Source organism: Embiotoca jacksoni, unplaced genomic scaffold (genome assembly GCF_022577435.1).
Source record: "Embiotoca jacksoni isolate LCO1_2020_lvr unplaced genomic scaffold, fEmbJac1.0.p SCAF_7, whole genome shotgun sequence".
Taxonomy (NCBI): domain Eukaryota; kingdom Metazoa; phylum Chordata; class Actinopteri; family Embiotocidae; genus Embiotoca; species Embiotoca jacksoni.
The window spans coordinates 10,784,612-10,804,554 of NW_027185425.1; the positions used below are offsets into that span (position 1 = coordinate 10,784,612).

General features: G+C 38.6%; 1 protein-coding gene across 1 annotated transcript in view; it reads right to left on the reverse strand.

Annotated features, from left to right (window-relative positions):
- LOC138214832 (CUB and sushi domain-containing protein 3-like) overlaps positions 1-19,943 on the reverse strand; it is a 337,499-nt gene that overhangs the window by 123,748 nt on the left and 193,808 nt on the right. Inside the window, 2 exon segments of the mRNA XM_069176654.1 lie at positions 1,766-1,843; positions 18,457-18,569. Coding sequence (XP_069032755.1) covers positions 1,766-1,843; positions 18,457-18,569 — 191 coding nt within the window.

The following is a 19,943-nucleotide window of genomic DNA, read 5'->3' on the forward strand; positions in this document are numbered from 1 at the left end:
CAGCCTCATACAGTATTTAAGAGATTCACATATAAACATATGATCACTTGAACACAAGCAAATTACAAAAATGAGCAAATAAATCAGAGATGTTCAAAAATGCATCATTACCAAGCATGCAAATATCAACAACAAGCAAGGTCGAACACCTTTGTGTTTTGAGGTGTATTGGATTAGTGTGGTGCCCTTGTATGGATGTATATATTTGAATATTTTTTTTTTTAATTATTATTTTTTTTACATATGTCCTTGTACAATTTCTACAGTAGGTGTGTAAATATGTGCATGTGGAGTATATTAGCATGAGTATGAAACTTTGGGTGTGCAAATGTGTGTACAGTGTGATTGTGTTGAATGTGTGCTGTGTTAATTGTGATTAAACTAGCTGGAAAACATAAAAGCATATAAATATCATCACCATTCTCTGTAGCACAATTACAGCTGACCTTCATAGAATTTAAAATGTGAGGTCACGTATGTGAGAATATAGACGGTAGAGGAGAGAGCAGAAGAGTTGTAATAAAGATACAAATACGTGTGAAAGAAAGTAGGAATTGGATATAAATATATTCAAAACATGAGGACAAAGTGGGCACTGACAGTTTAAATAAGTGGACCTTTGGAAATAAAGCTCTATTTCTTGGAGATTTTTCAAGGTTTTTGTGGATGTTCTCCCGATGTCAGAGTGTTGAAAAGGCTTGAGTGAAATATTAAAATGCCATTTTTGTATTACGATGTGTCAAATGACACACGAACCATTAAAACACTTTAACTCCACACTTAATGTTAGAGTCAGTTTACAAAGTAATTTATTTTTAAAAGTGAGTATTTCACAAAGTTAGAAGAAAGTGTGGTACTTTCAAAAGAAGGGTAGTCAATTAATGGGATTGTTTTTTACTTATTAGAGGTGCACTTTCGTCAGTTTGAGTGGATTGTGTATTGAAATTGGAATAATAAATCCACATGGTTTAATTTACCACTGACTGTGAGAGTTTATATCACCATACTCTCTGACATAATGTAGATGTGAATAACCGCAGAGATACATTCTCTTTTATAAGTCTACCAATGGGCTCCATGACGGAGGAATGTTTTAATAAACTCAGTAATTGCTTTGATGATCTCCATGAACTGTATTTCAAGGTGTATAAAAATGTAGTTTAGGTGTGCGAGGAGAGGAGAGGAGAGGAGAGGAAGAGGAAGAAGAAGAAGAAGAAGAAGAAGAAGAAGAAGAAGAAGCAGGAGTGGGCGGTAAACAATATTAACACAACTGATTCACGTTACCTGATCAAGCCTAAAGCAAGCCAAAACAAACCATGATTAAGCTTATCAGAACACGCCATGATTAAATATATCAAAGCAAGCAATGAAGAAGCAAGACACCATGACCAAAACACATATACAATACATCAAATAAGAGAAACACAGCAGTCAAGCAGAATGCAAAAGCAGCGCTCTCATAAAGGCTTTAACATTTTCAACACATTTGTGTGTCAAATAAATGTCACATTTTGGTTTGTTAGTCACAAATTTGAGCACTATCTTCCTGCGAATTGATTTTGCCACACATTATCTGAGGGATCAAAGATAACAAAATATGTTTTTGTACTTGCAGTAATCAGAGGTTGAACATTACAGCCTTTTTAAGAGACAAAATTAATTGCAAACAAAACAAAACCAAGCTTAAAAACAAATCAAGTCCAAGCCAAACCAAGCCATCACATGTTAGTTCATTAGCCAAAGGAACATTAAGATGTGAACTCACATATTGAAAACTTGTTGCTGGAGTCTTTGCCAGGGAATAATTTAACGCCCCGTGATTTAAAATCTACTGATCGCTTCACTGCAGAGGAGAACAGAATACAGAAAAGAGAAGGAAAATCAGAGAACAGCTTGGATAAAGTGGGAAAAAAAATTAGATCTAGCGAGGGAATTAATAAAAAACTTGGCAGATTCTTCTCCCTCACAATGTTGGGAGAGAGAAGAGCATAGCAGAAAAGAAAGTTACAAAGGCAAAGTAAATTTCAAAATGGTGGAATCAGACAGCAAGAGAGGCATAGGAAGCCAGAAAGATACTGACAGGAGCAAAAAGAGGAAAGAAAATTGGAAAAAAAAATGATTTCAACAATGGAACAATTCAGGATTTTTGCACGTAAGAAGCGCAATCTTTCTCTCTCTGTGTCACTCCAACAGACACATCAGATGTCGGGGTGTTTTGCTGGAAGCTCCATCATATTGTGAACAAAAGCTGGTAAAAGAAATTGCAGCTTTAATCAAAATGACAATGATGCAGCTCTGTAATCAAAGCATTCAGATAATGGTATGTTAGAAAATAGATGGTTCCTTTAATTGGAGTAAATCAAAGATGAGAGGAGACAAACTGTCGGAGAGATCGTTGCCAGCATGAGCTCTGTTGTGTAACATTGGTGACATCATTTCATTACAAGGTGGGCAGGGTTGAGCCTGTATGTTGATATAGCTCAGCATGTATGGCTCCAAAGATATAGAGAAGAAAGTGAGTAGGCGAGAAACCATGCACTAATGACAAAAACAAAGCACCCAGGGGGTAATCTCAAAACTGTCAAAATAAATGAATATATTACCAACATAAATAATGAAAAACACAAATATATCTTGTCCTTATTGACAAAGTACAGTGACAAATCACTTTAATGAACGTCTGACAGAGTGGCTGACAGACGTCGCCTTCATAATGACCTGATCCATTAAATGGTGATAAATGGCAGATGAGTTAATGTGCTACAATTATCCAAATGCTACACAATGGCTACATATCTGGACATACATCAGTGCTTTCTTATTTGACATTGTTGAATTGCATCAAATGTACTTCATGCCAAGGATTATCCTAGTGTTGTACAGTGCCTTTATATATGAACATATCTCAGTCATTCACTATCGACCATGTTGACATGTTACCCAATCGATTAATGTACTGACAATTAATTTAGAGTAAAGTGGCTGAACATTAGTTCCATTTGTGCCGCATTGTGGTAAGTTACCAGAATAACAATGTTCTGGGTCCAACTGTATGTGTGTGTGTGTGTGTGTGTGAATCCCCACCCTATGGTAGTCAATTTGAATAAAAAACATGCCACTACGTACTTAATCCGTCTTATTGAATAGATGTTACAACATTTTCAAAGCAATGTGAATTCATACAGTGTTATTTATTAATGTGTGGAACCAGCTGTTGACACATTATCACTGTGTGTTTAAGCACCAAGAGATACACAGTGTAGTGTGACTGATATGGTATAACATACTGGCTGCAGAACATGTTTCACAAATGTTGTGACACACCTGTACATTAAATCAGTGACAGCAACACAAAAAACATAGCATTTGCTAAGCAGGGACAACAGCGTCCTCTGTGGCCACAAATAGTACTTACAGGTTTCTGATGAGTTAAATTCTTGTTCACAGCAAGCGCGAACGGAAGAACCCTAAAGCGATTGCTATCAGGGCCACAGTCGCTACGGCTATACTCATAGAATCTGCGGTTACGTACGTAACCAATGCTATTTTTCTACATCTTGTAAGAAAGAAATAAGACACTTAAAAATATGGACAAGGTAAGACAAGTCCAGGCCAGAGCGAAGGCCACGATCTGCTAATGCTGTGCTGGGCTTCATTTCCATGTCCACAGGCTACTGAGGAGAGGTAACTGTGTAGAGTATTTCAGTGCGGGGAAATCTCACTGCTGAGGTCCAGGAGCCGGTTAGAAACTGCACACCACAATAATGACAGGTTCATCCCCTATTACTTGCAGTTGGCCGTCTGCTGTGACAAGGAGCTCAGCTGCAAGCGATCAGTGGACATTTCATGGTAGATCCAACCTGCTAACTAAAGTTACATAGTGCAAGAACAGGCGTTCAGGGTGCGGAGAGGGAATGAGGTACCATTTTCATTATCACAAGTCAGTGTAGCATCAGAATGATGCTGAAGCTGCTATTTTAAACCAGGCCTACACTTTATCACACTTTTTCTCATTTGACAGAAATACCTCCTGTAATATATTTGACAGTGCACAACATGGGAACACGAAGTTTTAAATTAATCATACAAAGTGTAATTCATAACAAAAGTTTGTTTTAAGGTTTGATGCATCTTTGTTCTGTCTATAATTTCTTTATCTTTGATGTTCAACTTAAAATGTACTTTTTTGTGAGCAGAGGAAATGGGAAAATACAGCCACATTTAGTCATAAATAAAAACTTACTGGACTTTCTATCGTTAGAAGGTTCACTCGTATATTCCCTGATCACCAAACCTTGAACAGTAAACTTCAACCTGAGGCTGTAAAGTGATTTTGTACCACCACAACACTGATTTTCGAGTTTGGAAAGACATTGCAATTATTTATCCAAAAATCTAACTAATCATGAACAAATATGAATTTCCCTGACATCTTAAAATAATTTCTGTCAAAAATTCTCTCCTTAATGAGTTTTCTCCAGCCAACTCATGTATCACAGCTGCTCATGGCAGCCTCTGAGCACAATGCACTCATAAACAAAATGTAAAAACATTAACTTCACACCAATCCACCTACACAAAGAAAAGAGTTTATTATTTCTGACACAAATGTCAGAAACTTGGTATCATGGTTGATAGCTGATACAGTAACTTCTATTTGTTAGATAAAAACTGCCTTTGACTGCATTTCATTTATAATATTTGAATACAGTGATTCATACAACCCCCGCTCAACAATACTTAAAGGTCATTTCAGACACTCAGCTGTATTCAAAAATATAGCTGGCAAGAATTTTCCATTTCACTGCATTGCAGACATGGTGTGAATTTTTTTTTTTTTACTCATACAGACTTTGCTTCCTTATTTTGTAAACATAAAAAATCCTAGAGCCAATAGAAACGCAGGATGAAATGGGGTGAGAAAAAAAAAATAATGCAAAAAATAATGCAATTGTTTTACTGCTTTCAGATTAAACTTGTATCTGAAAATTGTTAGAAATTAAAAACACCCACAGACAGACTTGTGTTACTTTTGATAACCTGGGAAGCAGTGAAATTGATCAAAGTCAGGTTTGAAATGCATTTCCCCCCAGTTAGGGAGTGGAAATGGGTAATCTGGGCCCAAAATGGCTGAAAATCAAATTTGTTTTTGCCGCTGCAAAATCATTCATGGTTAATATGCATCATAAAACCTGTCCTGTGTGAATATGCATCAAAGTTAAATATACCCATGTTTATATTCTAGTCTACAAGCAGCAGCTCTATTGCAAACAACAGACGGAAGGGCAGATGCATTTAAGTGAACCATATTTATGAATGGAAATATTGCATATTTAACAAAACTATATTTAACTAACAACAGAATAATACAGCAAAAGTTCAATAATAAATCAGACACTGACACAAAACATAGTAAAAAAAATACACACGGAGCCAAATTTCTTGACTAGCACCTCCTCGGGTCTGATGAAAGCTTAATACTTTTTAAACCATAATTCAACTCTGTTCTCCTATTAATGAAGCGCACAAAATAATTTAACTAAAAGCTTCAGCTACACCGTTACCCAAGGTAAGATCCAGATCAGTGACTCACTTATTTTAGTCATACTGGCTTGTTATCCACAATGCCATCTGGATTTCACATTTCTTAAGTGTGAGGCATTCTCCAACGAAGTGTTTCAAACAGATAGGCATCACACACTTTGATTGAACTCACCAGCTCTTGGGCAAAGGTGCCCCTCGCTGGTGTTTTAATGTACCCACACGGGAAAGCAAATATTTACTCGTGTCTACTAACACGTGTCGTAGGGTGATGGCTGAACATGGAAGGGTTTCAAAGATCCGCTCCAAACATAGATGCATCTGTCTTAGTTTTACACATGGTTTACATGAAGATCAATTTTTTTTTTTGGGGGGTGGGCATCTAGAAGGGTCCAAAATTTAATATGGTTTTATCAGCTAGTGCCTATGCATAGCAGTAACCTATATTTATCATATATATTGAGGCAACACTTACATTTAATTGAGTACTTTGTAATTTGTCATGAGTCCCATTCAACATATGACACATATGAGAATATTTTTCATGGTAATTGCTCTGTTGTGTATGTGTTTTATATACTGTATACAGGTGGCTCAAATGTTGCATTAAGTAGGCAGAAGAAATATTGACTGGGAAGGCTACAATGCTAAATATACAGTATACCTTTACCAATACATCTAATTAATCATAACTTTAATATATGCAATTAGTGAGTGCAATCAGTGGGAGAGGATCATCAGCGCTGTAGACATCGTGCATATTTGATGAGCTAACCGCAGACCAGCAATCATACAACATCACCAAAGAGTGTCTATGCAAACAACCAGCACTAATTTAACCACATACATTCCCAGTTACCCCTTTAGCAATGGTCCCAGAGCTAACAGCCTATGATATTGCAATGGCCGAACACCAAGTCAATAATGAAAGCCAGCATGGGTAAGACGCAAACTCCCACCATAATATAAAAGATGACAAAGGGGTATTTCATAGATTCATAGGCTCATATGATCCCACTGAGGCCAGCAGTGTCTTTGTTCTCAGTTTGACTAATGGTTGTGTATTGCACATGTGCTAAATGGTCTCCTTTTTTCATGGCTGTAATTATCCAGAGCACTTAGAATTCCAAGATGTGTGCACTTGATCATGATGGGGTTTGAGACATTATGAGAGTCATATCAAAGGTACCATGCAGTTGAAAATATCCAATATGTCAACCTCCCTGAGGGTTATACTGTCCCACCGCTCGAGTTGAATAATGTCTCCGTATCAGTGTTTGACTGGTGTTTCTTTTGTACTGACTGACTTATTGTGTTGCCATAGCATTGGCTGACTGATAATGCCGTCAGTTGCTCATTAAGAGCCAATCACAGCCCCGCAGACATAGAAAGTCATGAATACGTAATGAAGAGAGATGATGGAGGGATGTGATTGGTAGGTGCCGCTGCAGGGAAGGAAAAGAGATTGTTCATACCTGACACATGCATAGAAGCAAACAGGAGTGCACACAAACACATGGGCTTGGATTCAAGCAGACACACAAACTCAAGTGCACACACACATTGTCACTACAAATAAAAAAAAAACAACAGATTGATTCGTCAACTTAAAATGGACACGCGTATGTACAGAAACAAACTTAAAAATGCATGGAAACATACAAAAAGCAGAGGACACAAAAGGGAGTTCAGACACATATAATTGAGCACACAGTCCTTCATATGAACACATAGCCGCATGTGCATGGACACAGATATACTGTAACCACACACACAAAAACACACGGACACATGGGCACACACAGCAACCCGATCCACAAACACAGACACACACGTCCACAGCCAGGTGTGAGGGCGTAGGGTCGGGCATTAAAGCAGAGTATCATGCAGGGGAGAGTGCGGACAGAATACTAAGTGTGATCCTCAGCATTCGCTAAACTGCGGCTATGCTTAAGATTTTACTTTCCTCCGGCATTGGGACGGAATTAGTAGAGACAGAAGTGAACACAGAGCCAAAAAGAATGAGTAAACAATGGGAAATAACAGAAGAAAGGAAGCCGGTGTACTACAGACAGAGCACAATGTGTTTATCTTTCACCAATAAAAATGAAAGGTTTCCAGTACATAAACAGACCATCAAGCATGTGTCTGCCTGCAGTACAGAGCAATTATGGCAACACAAAGTGCCTGAGCAAGGAAACAGTATCACCGACACAAAACACCCTATATGTGCAATACCTACACTGCAGGGGGAGGCAGTATTGATTCAGTAATCATCTGCATGCCTCTGACTGACCACTAGGGGGCAGACAGGCTAACTGCAATCGACTACAGTAGGTGAGGCCTTTGCAGATATTCTTGGCACCTAATGGGAAATGAACTGAGTTCCATTTCCATTCACATTCAAGAGGGCGCCTGCTAAATAATCACTGCATCGCTCCTTTTTTCTGTGCTCGGGTCATTGTAAAAACGGTCACAGGTTGGGGTCAGAGTCGAGATCCCTCTGAAATACAGCAATCAGAGGAGCGTTGTGACATTTTCATTATGCTGATGCGGAAGAAAAAAAAAAATGCTTTCTTAACATTTAAAATTTTGGATGCAGAAACAGCCTATTGATTTAGAGGTGCTACCCAGAATTCAAACAGGATGACCACCGAAGGTCAGAGAGAGCAATCAGTCCTACCACTCCCTCCCGTCTGTCTTGGGGATAGTTCCATCTTGTTTCACCTTTGGCTACATTATAGTTTAAACAAACCAACCTGGATCATTTCCAAAACTGCAGATAGACCTTTATCTGCAGACTACAAAGCAGGATAGTCTTCCGTGTTTTCCCATAAATATACATAGAGACTTGTTACTGTAATTGAAAGAAATACAAGAGCAGAGATCTGATTGGGCCAATCAATCCAACATAACCATCTGCAGGCTGTACTGCAGCACCTTGGTTTGGGTTGAAGGTGTCTCAAACGAAAGTCTCTCGACCGCTACATTTATCTCACATGGCGAAACAAATCATCATGAGGATCAGAGAGAAGCAGTGCACCTGGCCATGTTCTGGTTCAAGGGTTTAAAAAACAATGAATGTGTAGAAGGAAAAAAACCTATCAGCAGGAGGTTGTCTGGAGGCCTGTTTTATTTTGATTGATTGGAATCTGCCATTACAAAAAAAAAAAAAAAATACACCAGCTGGCACAGAGCTACACAGGCAGCAATCAAAAAGTCCTAAGATTAATTCTGTTGTGCGCTTCTAAATCATTTCAAGGGTCTCTGTTGCCGATTGGCCGAGCTCCGTGCACGTCACGGTGCTATTTACTGTTCATGGGCAACAGTAGCAGTCTCTGAACTTTTTGATCAACCCTACTTCCTGGACTTGATTTTAATGTTTGAAAATAGAAAATATAGTGTGACGTAGCAGCTTAATTGACAATATACGATTATAAATATAGACAGCAATTTTTACTTACAATCATTCCAGCAGGCTACTTTAACATTTAGGTACTATCTGAAAGTGTCTGTAATAAATTGGTCTGGCATTGCACATATAGTGACATTGATAAACACCCCTACATCTCTATAGCATTAATAAAGGGCTAATACATGTAGTGCATGTACTACCTGTAGGTGACACATGTATGATAACCACAGACAATGCCAAGATACGAAGCCTGTTAACGTTTGGCTTACAGGTGTTACAGTGACAGTATTTCTTTAAAATGCTCAGTGAGTTGTGCAACACCAGCACTACAAATGCATTACAGAGTTATTTTAAAAGATCAGTAAAATTGTGTGTTACGAAAACAGCCTGTGATGTTTGAGGGAAAATATTGAAGCCATGATGCTGTAATACAGATCCTCAAATGACCCTCTCTGTGAATCACATCCTCTCAGGAAGTTTTCAATCTCCCCCTCCTTCTTTGTGTTTATCTGCTCCGTTTGCTTTGAATACTAATCACTTTTTTCCCCCTTTTAAGTCAATTCAAGAGATTCAGACATGGAGATTCTAGTGAAATTAAAGTTCATTTTGTGCTTTTAATCAGCGTGTTTTCAGGTAAACAGTTAGCTCCTCACTTTACAGCATTGCCAGGATCTCTCCACCCTCTCTGTCTGTAATGTTCATTAATAAGAGCCACACATCAATTCTCCATGTTCAGGCAAAAATTTGTACAGTAAATGGAACCCCTGGCATCCATTCAACTGAGGAGATGGCTTGCTGACTGACCTGCTAGATGGCTGACTGCCGACAGTAGTAAAAATCTGATTGACTGGACATAGATAACTTTGTGAATGACAATTACACTGCAGGACTCTGGCGGGTTTTCAGAGTGCAATTGTGGACACAGCAGTTTGTTTCAATGAGTTCCAGAAAAGCTTTGAAGTCTACGAACTGAATGGCTGCTAGCACTCCGACGGTTTTATGGGTAAAATGAAATGATACCATAATAGAAATGTTGCATGTGAGTGTTATAAAAACACATGTGAAATGATAATATGAGAATTGAAGGGATTTGACAAAATAGAAGACAACATCATTAAAATGAAGGTGCTTGTATTAAAAACATCCCATGCTTATCGTTTTTTTCTTCAATATCTCATTCAGTGAGTCCAATGGTGACAGTGACAAAACACTATTGACATAATGCCTGACAGTATCACATATGCATTCTGCTTCTATACCTTCCAACTAAAAAACACATTTGAATTTGATGTATCCCATATGCATTATTCTGTTACGATATTGTTCTTCTTCTGCTAACAATAAACTAGCAGCAACCTGGATCTGCTTCTGCCATTGGTGTATTAAAAACTGGATGCCATGTTCAAAGACAGGGCCCAATTTGTTCTTGTGAAATGAAATTAATTGCACTACCTCACACTTCCACGTGTTTGGGCCCATCGCAGACTCGCATTCGCGTTCTTCTCTAGAACATCCAAGACTTCCACTGGCTGAGCGAGCTGACTTGCTGTCAGCTCCCTGCCCACACGAATGGCATAAAGCAATCATTTGGCCCTCTTAGTCTTTTCAAATGTAATTGAACCAATTTGTTATAATAATAGGTTTGTGAACATTCAGAATGTATTCTTCGCTGTATAGACGCTGCTTTTCCAATAATAGTGTTTCAGGTCTGTGTGCTTCACGTCATGAACACTGAAATCATATTTTTAACAACTTTTATATTTTTGTACTTGATACATATTTTCGGCTGAAGGAGCATTACCTGAATGACTGTAGCTTAGCGACGGCTGAATAGCTGAGTGAAAATGTGACTCACTGGCAGACAGAATCCATATGTGATATTCTGGCTCACGAGGCGTCTGCGGGTTTTTCACTGGCTTTAGTTATAAATAATAACCTAAATAATTTGACTCTGAAAATGCAAAAAAAAAAAAAAAAAAAAAAAATTAAAGATGAAAAGGGTAAATTAACTGTAAAATTGTGTTCTCATGTTATTTCTGTTGTAATTGACAACTCAGGTTTTATTTGGTAACATGATTCAGTGGTTTGTAGCTTTGAGGGTGAGATGGTTCTTTTTATGTCTAACAAGCAGGATCACTGAGAATATCCCATGTTCAGCTGCAGCCTCGGGTGCATTTGCTGGAGGTTAGACCATACTGGAAAGCACTCAGTCACATCTGGAAGATGGTTTGTTCAACCGTAGTCACAACGGACCGGCTGGGCATAACTTACTCTTTAAGCACAATGTGGTTTTCCTGGCCTTTCAGTACTTACAAACCTGTAATCTATAGTTCACAAAGAAGCCACTGGACCCACCACCAGTGTGTTATCAAAGAGAAGTTACACATAAAAAGGTTCAAACTGGAAAGCTCATGCAGGAAGGGAATTGTCTTACAATTTGACCAGCACACATTGTGATTCCATCTCAATTATTATCTCATGACTTCACAAAAATTGTGTCAAGGGTTAATTTAAGCCTTTTTTAAAGCACAAATTTAAAATATTTGTTGTTTCTAGCTTTTCAAATGTTATAATCTGATGCTTTTCTTTGTTGTACAGAATAGTAAATAGAAAATTTGTGGATTTTGGACTGTTCATCAATTAAAACAATACATTTTGTCTTTGTGGGAAACTATAATAGGTATTTTTCAGTGTTTACTGTCATTTTATCAATGCATTATTTATTCATTTCTGCACAGTTTCAAGTGAATAGAAAACGACAAATAAAGGTAATCTGAAAATATTTTCGATGTGTGACAATTAATCAGTTAATTACAAAAATATTTTGCACAGTGGTGCAGTGGTTAGCATTGTCGCCTCACAGTGAAAAGGTTCTGGGTTCGAATCTGGGCCTGGGCCTTTCTGTGCAGAGTTTGCATGTTCTCCATGTGCCTGCGTGGGTTCTCTCTCTGGGTACTTCGGCTTCCTCCCACCATCCAAAAACATGCACCGCAGGTTAATAGGTGTTCTACATAAGCCCTTAGGTGTGAATGAGAGTGTGAATGGTCTTATTACGTGTTCCTTCCAAAAGTTTACACATTTGTTTTGCACCCGTGATTTAATACGAGTAATTGCGACATTGAATATCAAGTGCAAATCTCTGTATTTAAATGAAGGGTTTGCGTGTGTTAAAGTGATTCCAGCAATGGAAAACGGAGCGACCACAAAAGGAAAAGGAAATTGAATCCCATTGAAATTAACAAATATAAATATAACAAGAACAAAACGCTTTATAGGAGATTATCAGCAAGAAAAACGGCAAAAAAAAGGCTTAATATAATAAAACGTCTGCAAATAAAAGAGGAGGGACGGTGGATGAGATCCTCTAACAAACACCGATCAGCAGGTGCAGCTCTTTCTGTGATGAGCAGGTGACTTGTCATTCAGTGCCTCGCGAGTGCTCGTGAACCTGTGAATTCTGCGGGAAACATTCAGGACCTGTGACAGCACACCTGAATAACGGGACTGGGTGAGATATCCAAACAGTGATAAGTTGGAATGAACCAGAGGTAGGAAAATGCTGAGTCGTAAGAAGTATTTCAATTGCTGGTATTCCGTGGCTCCTCTTTGTTGTTGGCTGTCAATCATCATTCAGTTCATTCAATAACTCATAATTGTCCTCTCTGGACATAGGGTATGTCTGAATAATTTGTTTTCCCTCTGACATCTCATAAATGTTTAAACGGGAGTAAAAACAGTTCTCTAAGTATTTTTTTGCTTTCCTGCGTCTCCTTCTCACCACAATAATAAGAGCAGCCGTCTCTCCAGATTTCAGTCGTACTAAAATAAACACGCCATCACTTCTCCTATTTCTACTTTCAGGTTTAGTAAATATTGTTGCGGGTACTAAATTTATGCATTTGTAGTTCCCCTCCCAGTATTTTGCACCTTCAAGCACAAACGCCCAATATTACATATGCATGCAGGCAAACATGCAAAATGGACAACGTGTGTTGAATTGCACATTTGAAAGACGCAGTCCTCACTGCACGTCGTCAGTAAATCTGCTTTATACAGTTTTTTTGTAGGTGGTGTGAAGTTCGCATGTTATTTTACACACGCAAACCTTCAGTAAATCAGGCCCATGGAGTTTTATCCTACAGTTCACAGAAGAGACCGAAAGCACGTAAATTGAACGTCTCAGCATGCCAGCGTCCCAGTGTGAGACACTTACATAGCTCGTGAAGAGTCCCTACACGACATGTTGTAAGTACAAGGATGATTAAATGCACTTAGAGCAGCTCCCACAGTGGGAAACTGCATCAACTCGGATTTCATCTCAGCCTGCAAAAGCCCAACAATAAGACCCTATAGCCTGTTTCAAAGCACACTCACAGAGCACTCATTGGCTTTCAATATTAGGCTGAACTGAATCCTTAAATGCATTTGGGTCCTGAGGTGATAAGCATTTACTCTTGCTCAGAGATGTTGACATAGCTGAATAATTACTGAGCTTCAATTAAACATGCTAACGGTTACGTAATGGCTGGGCTTGTTTTTAGCTGTGAAGGAGACAGTAAGGTGCAGAGATAAAGAATGCCAAAACAGTCACTGATTACTGAAATGCATGAATAATACAACACAAATTAAAACAATAATGATGCTACAATCTACCCAAAATGACTTTTGATTTTTCTTTGATGCGATATAAATACTAATTACAAAACTTAAAGATATTTCAACATTTCTGTTAATATTAAAAGGGCTGCCCAAAATATTGTGAATAAAATATAACTTGCATAAATAGCATTTACCTCTTTATTTAAAAAAAACAACACTCTGTCCTATGGTGAGATATTTTAATTGAAATGGTTAATTTGACTTTAGATCTATTAAAATGTAGCCTAAGGCATGTTTTGAAAAACTTTCCATTGTGAATCACTTTAAGCATCCATTAAGCAGTAAAATGGACAATTAACGTGGTACATTTGGTTTAGCCATGCAGTGGAGCTGCAGGATTTGTATTACTCAACACATTAATTCATGACAGACTTTTTCCTGTGTCCAAGAACCATGAGCTGTCAACACACACACACACACACACACACACACACACACACACACACACACACACACACACACACACACACACACACACACACACACACACACACACACACTGTCTCTCTCTGAAGTGGTCAACAACAGCCATTTATGACAGCAGGACATACAAAATTCCTAATTTTAAGACTTAAATATTTAGCCAAACTACGATTCCCAACGACTTGTTCCCTTAAAACACCATATCTGTATGGCTCGCTCTCTTTTTCTGACTCTCTGTTATTAACTTCTCTGGATCCCCTCACTGTTTTTCCACCTCCCCTCTCTCTTTTCCCCTGTTGTCCCTTTGTAATGTTCTTTATTTTTGCTGCCTCCCTAACCTTTATGCCCTGTTTCTGCAAACTTGGATATAAATCACGAGGAGATTATTATTAATTCAGGACTTCATAATTTGGGCAGCAGCAGAAGGAGGAGGTTTTTATGAGCTGAGCGGCTGACCTTATACACACACACGCTCAACTAAACGCACACAGAAGGAAAACAGTCTGTCCGGCTAGCTGGCAGAGGCGAGAGCCAAACGTGTCCCTCTGAGGTCTCATAGTGTCTTATAAACTAAACTAACCCTGCCAAAGCAGATTTGTTCATTTCGTGTCTCAGGGACAAATATGGAATTGTTTTCATTCAGTGTTTTCCATAAAACTAAAGTAACCCTACCTAAGGGCTTCACCATCATAATGCATTGTCATGGAGAAAAGTAGAATTTAATAGACTAGAACAGCATATGGTTTTCAGGGAGGAATTAAAGATAAGTTAGAAAAAAAAGAGGAATATCATTAAGTAGAACTGTTAATAATAAAGTATAGCTGATGAACACCCGAAGAATGATAATTAAAGAATAAATCTGAAGAGGGTGGAGCATAATAAATACAGTAGAATAGAACAAAAACAGAATGCAAAATACTGTTACCCTCGAAGGTTAATGATTCCAATAATGGAAATAAATATTGTGTAAGTGGTTCCACAATTGGAGATCATCAATCATTTTGCAGTGTCAGTTGTGGCAATGACAATGTTGCAGTCAGAATATTGATTGGACCTCACTTCATGCTGACACGTATTTCCCAACTTATTGTGAAGCAATGTTAATATACAGAGTAGATAACTAAATGCATGTAATGCATCAATTTTTGCTGGTTTATGGTTTATTGGAATCCACAGAGGCTAAATTAAACTATATTCCTCTCGAGTGACATAGTTTTAGAAATATCCTAAAATGTTAATTTGCACGATTTTTTTTTAAGCAATGTGCTATTTTACATCAATTAACTTTTTCAGCCACCTAACTTGCCCTACTGCTTCTGTTTTAGGACCGATAGAGTGTTGGAGATGACTGACAGCTGACAGGAAGTAGCCAATCAATCACAAGCTTGTTAAAAACTCCACAAATTAATTAACTAACGTATCACACTGACACCCCTCATTAACATGTTGATTAACCTTTTAAGGTAATTAAGATCAATTAAACCACTTAAAAATGAATCTCAACGGGAGGGGTCAGCTTGTCAGTCAATCACCCAAGTGGTATGTCTGAAGGAGAGATGTGGAGAGAACGAGAATAGAAGAGAGATGAAAGGAGGAAGAGGGAGGAATAACAAGGTTCATGAAGATATCTTTACAGATTGTCTTCAGTATCTGGTCTAGATTAATTTCAAATCTATCTGCGTGTTTGTTTTTAGTATTTTATCTTCATCAGATAGTTGACAGTGGAGAAATACCAGACTTTTAATAAGGTTGTATTCCGAGTCATGATGGGTCTCCAACCTATAGCTACCCGTCGCCCACGACCCGGTTCTGAGTAGATTTGAAAAATGTGCAGTGCTTCCCACACATAGACGTACTTGGGCAAGCCGCCCAGGTATATTGACGACCACCCAAGTATATTTGGTGATCAATTTCAGCCTTTTTTTTTAATCCATTTTGTCTTTAATTTGTCAGAGAGAACGGCGGTATCAACGTGCTCGATTAACGAATGGACAATCTCCCCTCGCTCCCTTCACCTGTTTCTGCTCCACACCGTGTCAGTGCAGCAAAGGTTGAGCTCTGCCTTGCGTGCAACACAGAGATGAGAGGACAGGAACACAGCAGAGACTCTCACACTAAGCTGGAAAGAAATGGGTGCTCATAAATTCGGTTAAATAAGATAAATACAATAATTTTGGCTGGAGCGCAAAAGCAGGGTCAGAGCTGTAAAACGGGAGTGCAAGAGATCAAAGTAAGACCGCAGTTCGACTGAATTACACATCTCTTCAAAATAAAAGCCCTGCAAAAAATGTCCACAGGGTCCAGCCATGTATTAGGTTTTGTCCGAGATGTGTTTCTTTCAGCAGGGGCAGGTGGTCCTGATCGAACGGGAGAAACACTGGATTTTCTTTGTAACATCGTATAAAATAAAGAACGTTTTATTTGACACTTTTGAAACAAGTTTAGCCACGCTGCATCAACTGCAGTCGGTATGTAGGGAACATCTGTGTAATTGGAGACACAGAAGAGGAAAACCCTGTCCTACACTGACGTCCTCCCACAGTGCTCATTCTTTAAAAATCACAACACAAGCAACATTTCCAGTGAGGTGTCATCTGGGGTTATATGCAGCTTAATAAGCGTGGCATGCCCACAGATTGGAAAATTATGCCGAGTTAATATGAAATTGCCACTGAATTAATGGACGTTTCAATTACTTTAATTTGCCTTAACTGCCAAGAGTCACACGTGACCAATACAGTAAAGAATTCATGAGGTCATACAGAAAACTTTTCTTTTTACATTTAAGTATTCAATGGCGGTAATTTTTATGAGCACTAAATGTCATTAACAGCTGGAATGAATCAGTTGTAAAACAAAAATAGTCAAATGAATTCATGTATGCACGGATATACTGAAAATCCATCTACTGTAATTCTTATAACTCTAGTTTAAGGGCTAGAAAACTTTTTAGTACAAGCTATGAAACAATTTCTACATGGATATTGGTTCTTGTCAATCTACACACTTGCTCATTTCTACTTCAAAGGACAGTTTTTCAGATACTAAATTTTCATGTCAGGAAACCTACACAGGGAGACCATTACTTGTCCATCTGAAGAAAGACACATAACAGTTCAAAGACGTTCAGAAGCTGCCAACAAAAATGAGCAAATGACCGTGATTACTGCTGAAAGAAACTATACTGTTTATCAGTGTGTCTGAAAAATACGCTGTTTTGTATAGAAAAATGATGAAAGAAAGAGAAGGACGAGAGGAGGGCAGGAACAAAGATATTAGATCTGTGAAACATTTCGTCACTGAGTGCGTACGAGTGTGTCATTTCAGACTTTTTTTGTGCATTTTCACAACATGACATAACAAACATGTTGACAAGCGGTGGCTGGTTTTCAGGACAGAACATGCTTCAGATGCTGTTCCTGACAGTTGGCATTTTGGATAGATGCCCACCTTATTTTAACTTACTTGGAATCTTTGGTGCAAACTTGCTGAACTGAGACGCAAGACACAGTTCGGAGTCTGACAGTAAGAATCAAGTGGCACAGTGCAATTTTAGTGTCAAGCATCACCGAGATTTATACTTGTACCACCTGCCTACTCAGACCAGGGCAATGACTCATGAACGAAGCCACGCTTTGACTGTTTCCATGACTTCTTGAGTTAACAATAGTTCAACTTGAGAACAATAAATACACGTAACATTTTCTCAATATTTTGATAAAGGTGGAGCTGATTGGTGGACAATGATCAATTTGATTGCCAAAACTTTAAACCCATTGATAGTGTATTTTGATCAAACTTTGTAGCTCCAGGTATAAAATACAAAACCTGTGTATCTTGTGATGCTGAACAGACTTCATCCACAATGAACTACATATTTGAAAAACAGGGCCAATAAAGAAACAAGAGATTATCTGGGACTAAAACAAGAGAAACAAGTAAAATGTGAATAAAATCTGTTTCGGCCTTCCTGAGCCGTTGTTTCACACATTCTGCTCTCATTATCGCTGTTTGGAGACGTGGACGCTGCCAAATGAATCTCCAAATGTCCCCCCCCCCCCCGTTAAGGTTTGTGTCAAAGAAATGTGTGCCTAAGGACATGAGAAAAATAAAGACTAAAAGAGAGTGAGCTGGACAGAGGAGAGAGAAAGAGAGACAGAGGGATGCAGAAAGTGAGAGAAAATGTAGTAGAGAAGAGACAAAACGATCAGAGTCAACAAGTGCAGTGAGAGGGAGGGTTGATGAGAAAAAAGCTGAATCAGAAACATGAAAATAGCTGTCGTTTACAAACAGAGACATGTATTTACAGCACACGTAGAATCTGTTTATCAGAGATGAGAAAAATATACATTTACTGAACGTGTGTGTCCAATTAAACAATCATCTCTGTGGAGGTAATCACATTTTACCCATCTTACCTTGATAATGTGCGCTGAAACCTCGGTAACGGTGGTTGCCATCAGTTACAAAGTGCAGTCGGAGCCAGTTCTTGTTGCTAACGATTGGGGAGGGTACATTACTGCCTGACAACCTAAGAGAAAGATAGAGAGAACATGTTTTATGAAATTGAACACACACACACACACACACACACACACACACTTACAGAACCTAAGGCTTTCCCCTTTTCTTCACCTCATCCTATAACAGGCAGCATGGCTTTGTCTTGCCTCTCTCTGAATGCCTTAAATTTGAATTGACTCTTTTAAAGATAGGAGTACACACACACACACACACACACAAGTTGCAGAACAGTACATGCAAAGAATACATGTCTCAGAGGGAAAACACATAAAACCATGTAGTTGTTGGGTAAAATAAGTCTATGTGTGTGTGTGTGTGTGTGTGTGTGTGTGTGTGTGTGTGTGAGTGTGAGTGTGAAAGAGAGAGAGTGCTCATAAAACATCTCGCCATGTGTCTTTTGTGCGCTGCTGTCCTGACTAAAGTGAGAACAAAGTGGCTGTAATGGCACAGACTGAATTACATGCAGGGTCAAGACTTCAGCGGCCGGTAGAACCGCTCGGTTTCTGCTGCTCCTTTGGAGTAACTGGGAATTACGCAGATGATCAGGGGTATCTCACTTGCTCTTAATAAAGTATGAAATGGTATTTCTTATTCATTGATCAATCCAATATTTCCCGGGAGGTTCTGGGATTTAACTCAGCAACTCTGTTCTCAAACTCAGTTCTTTAGTAGTTAGTAGTTGGTGTTTTACTGCTCCACATGATCTCAACATTCAATACTACTGTTTCTAATATTTCTTCTACTATTATTTACCTACATTCTGCCTGATAGACTGGTATGTCCAAATATACGAAACCACATAAATGTCAGACTTCTCTGTTGCACTTTTAACAATATTAGCTTTTGGCATTTAAGCAAGCTGTACCGAGGCGCAGCACTTTCAGATAGGACCCAATTTGCAACACTTTCATCAAGTGATGAGGATAAGATCCCTTAATTGGCTGAGAGGATGAACAAGGCTCTTGTGGTTGGCAAAGTGAAGAGTGTTAGGTCACTGCTGGCAGCATTATAAAAAGTGACTGCTTTTCAATTGACACTTTGAGAATAAAACACCCTTGTTCCTGCATGACTTCAAATATCTGAAGCTCAAATACAATCTCTGCTGGCAAAAAAACAACCCTTCTATACATCACTCCTTTGATGTACGCTGCTTTCATCGTGTAGTGTCAACCAACAGGTGCCATTTTTTCCCCCATTACATTTTCATGGAGATATTTTTAGTCATATCACCTTGGCTGTTACATTTTAGACACGGGTATGCGCGCACACACACACATAAATGATGTTAAGAGTGAAGTGGACTGCCCTCTCATGTTCCCCTTGTCCCCTTCTATAAACCTTCGCAGTCCATTAATAACAGCACACACACATTGGACACACA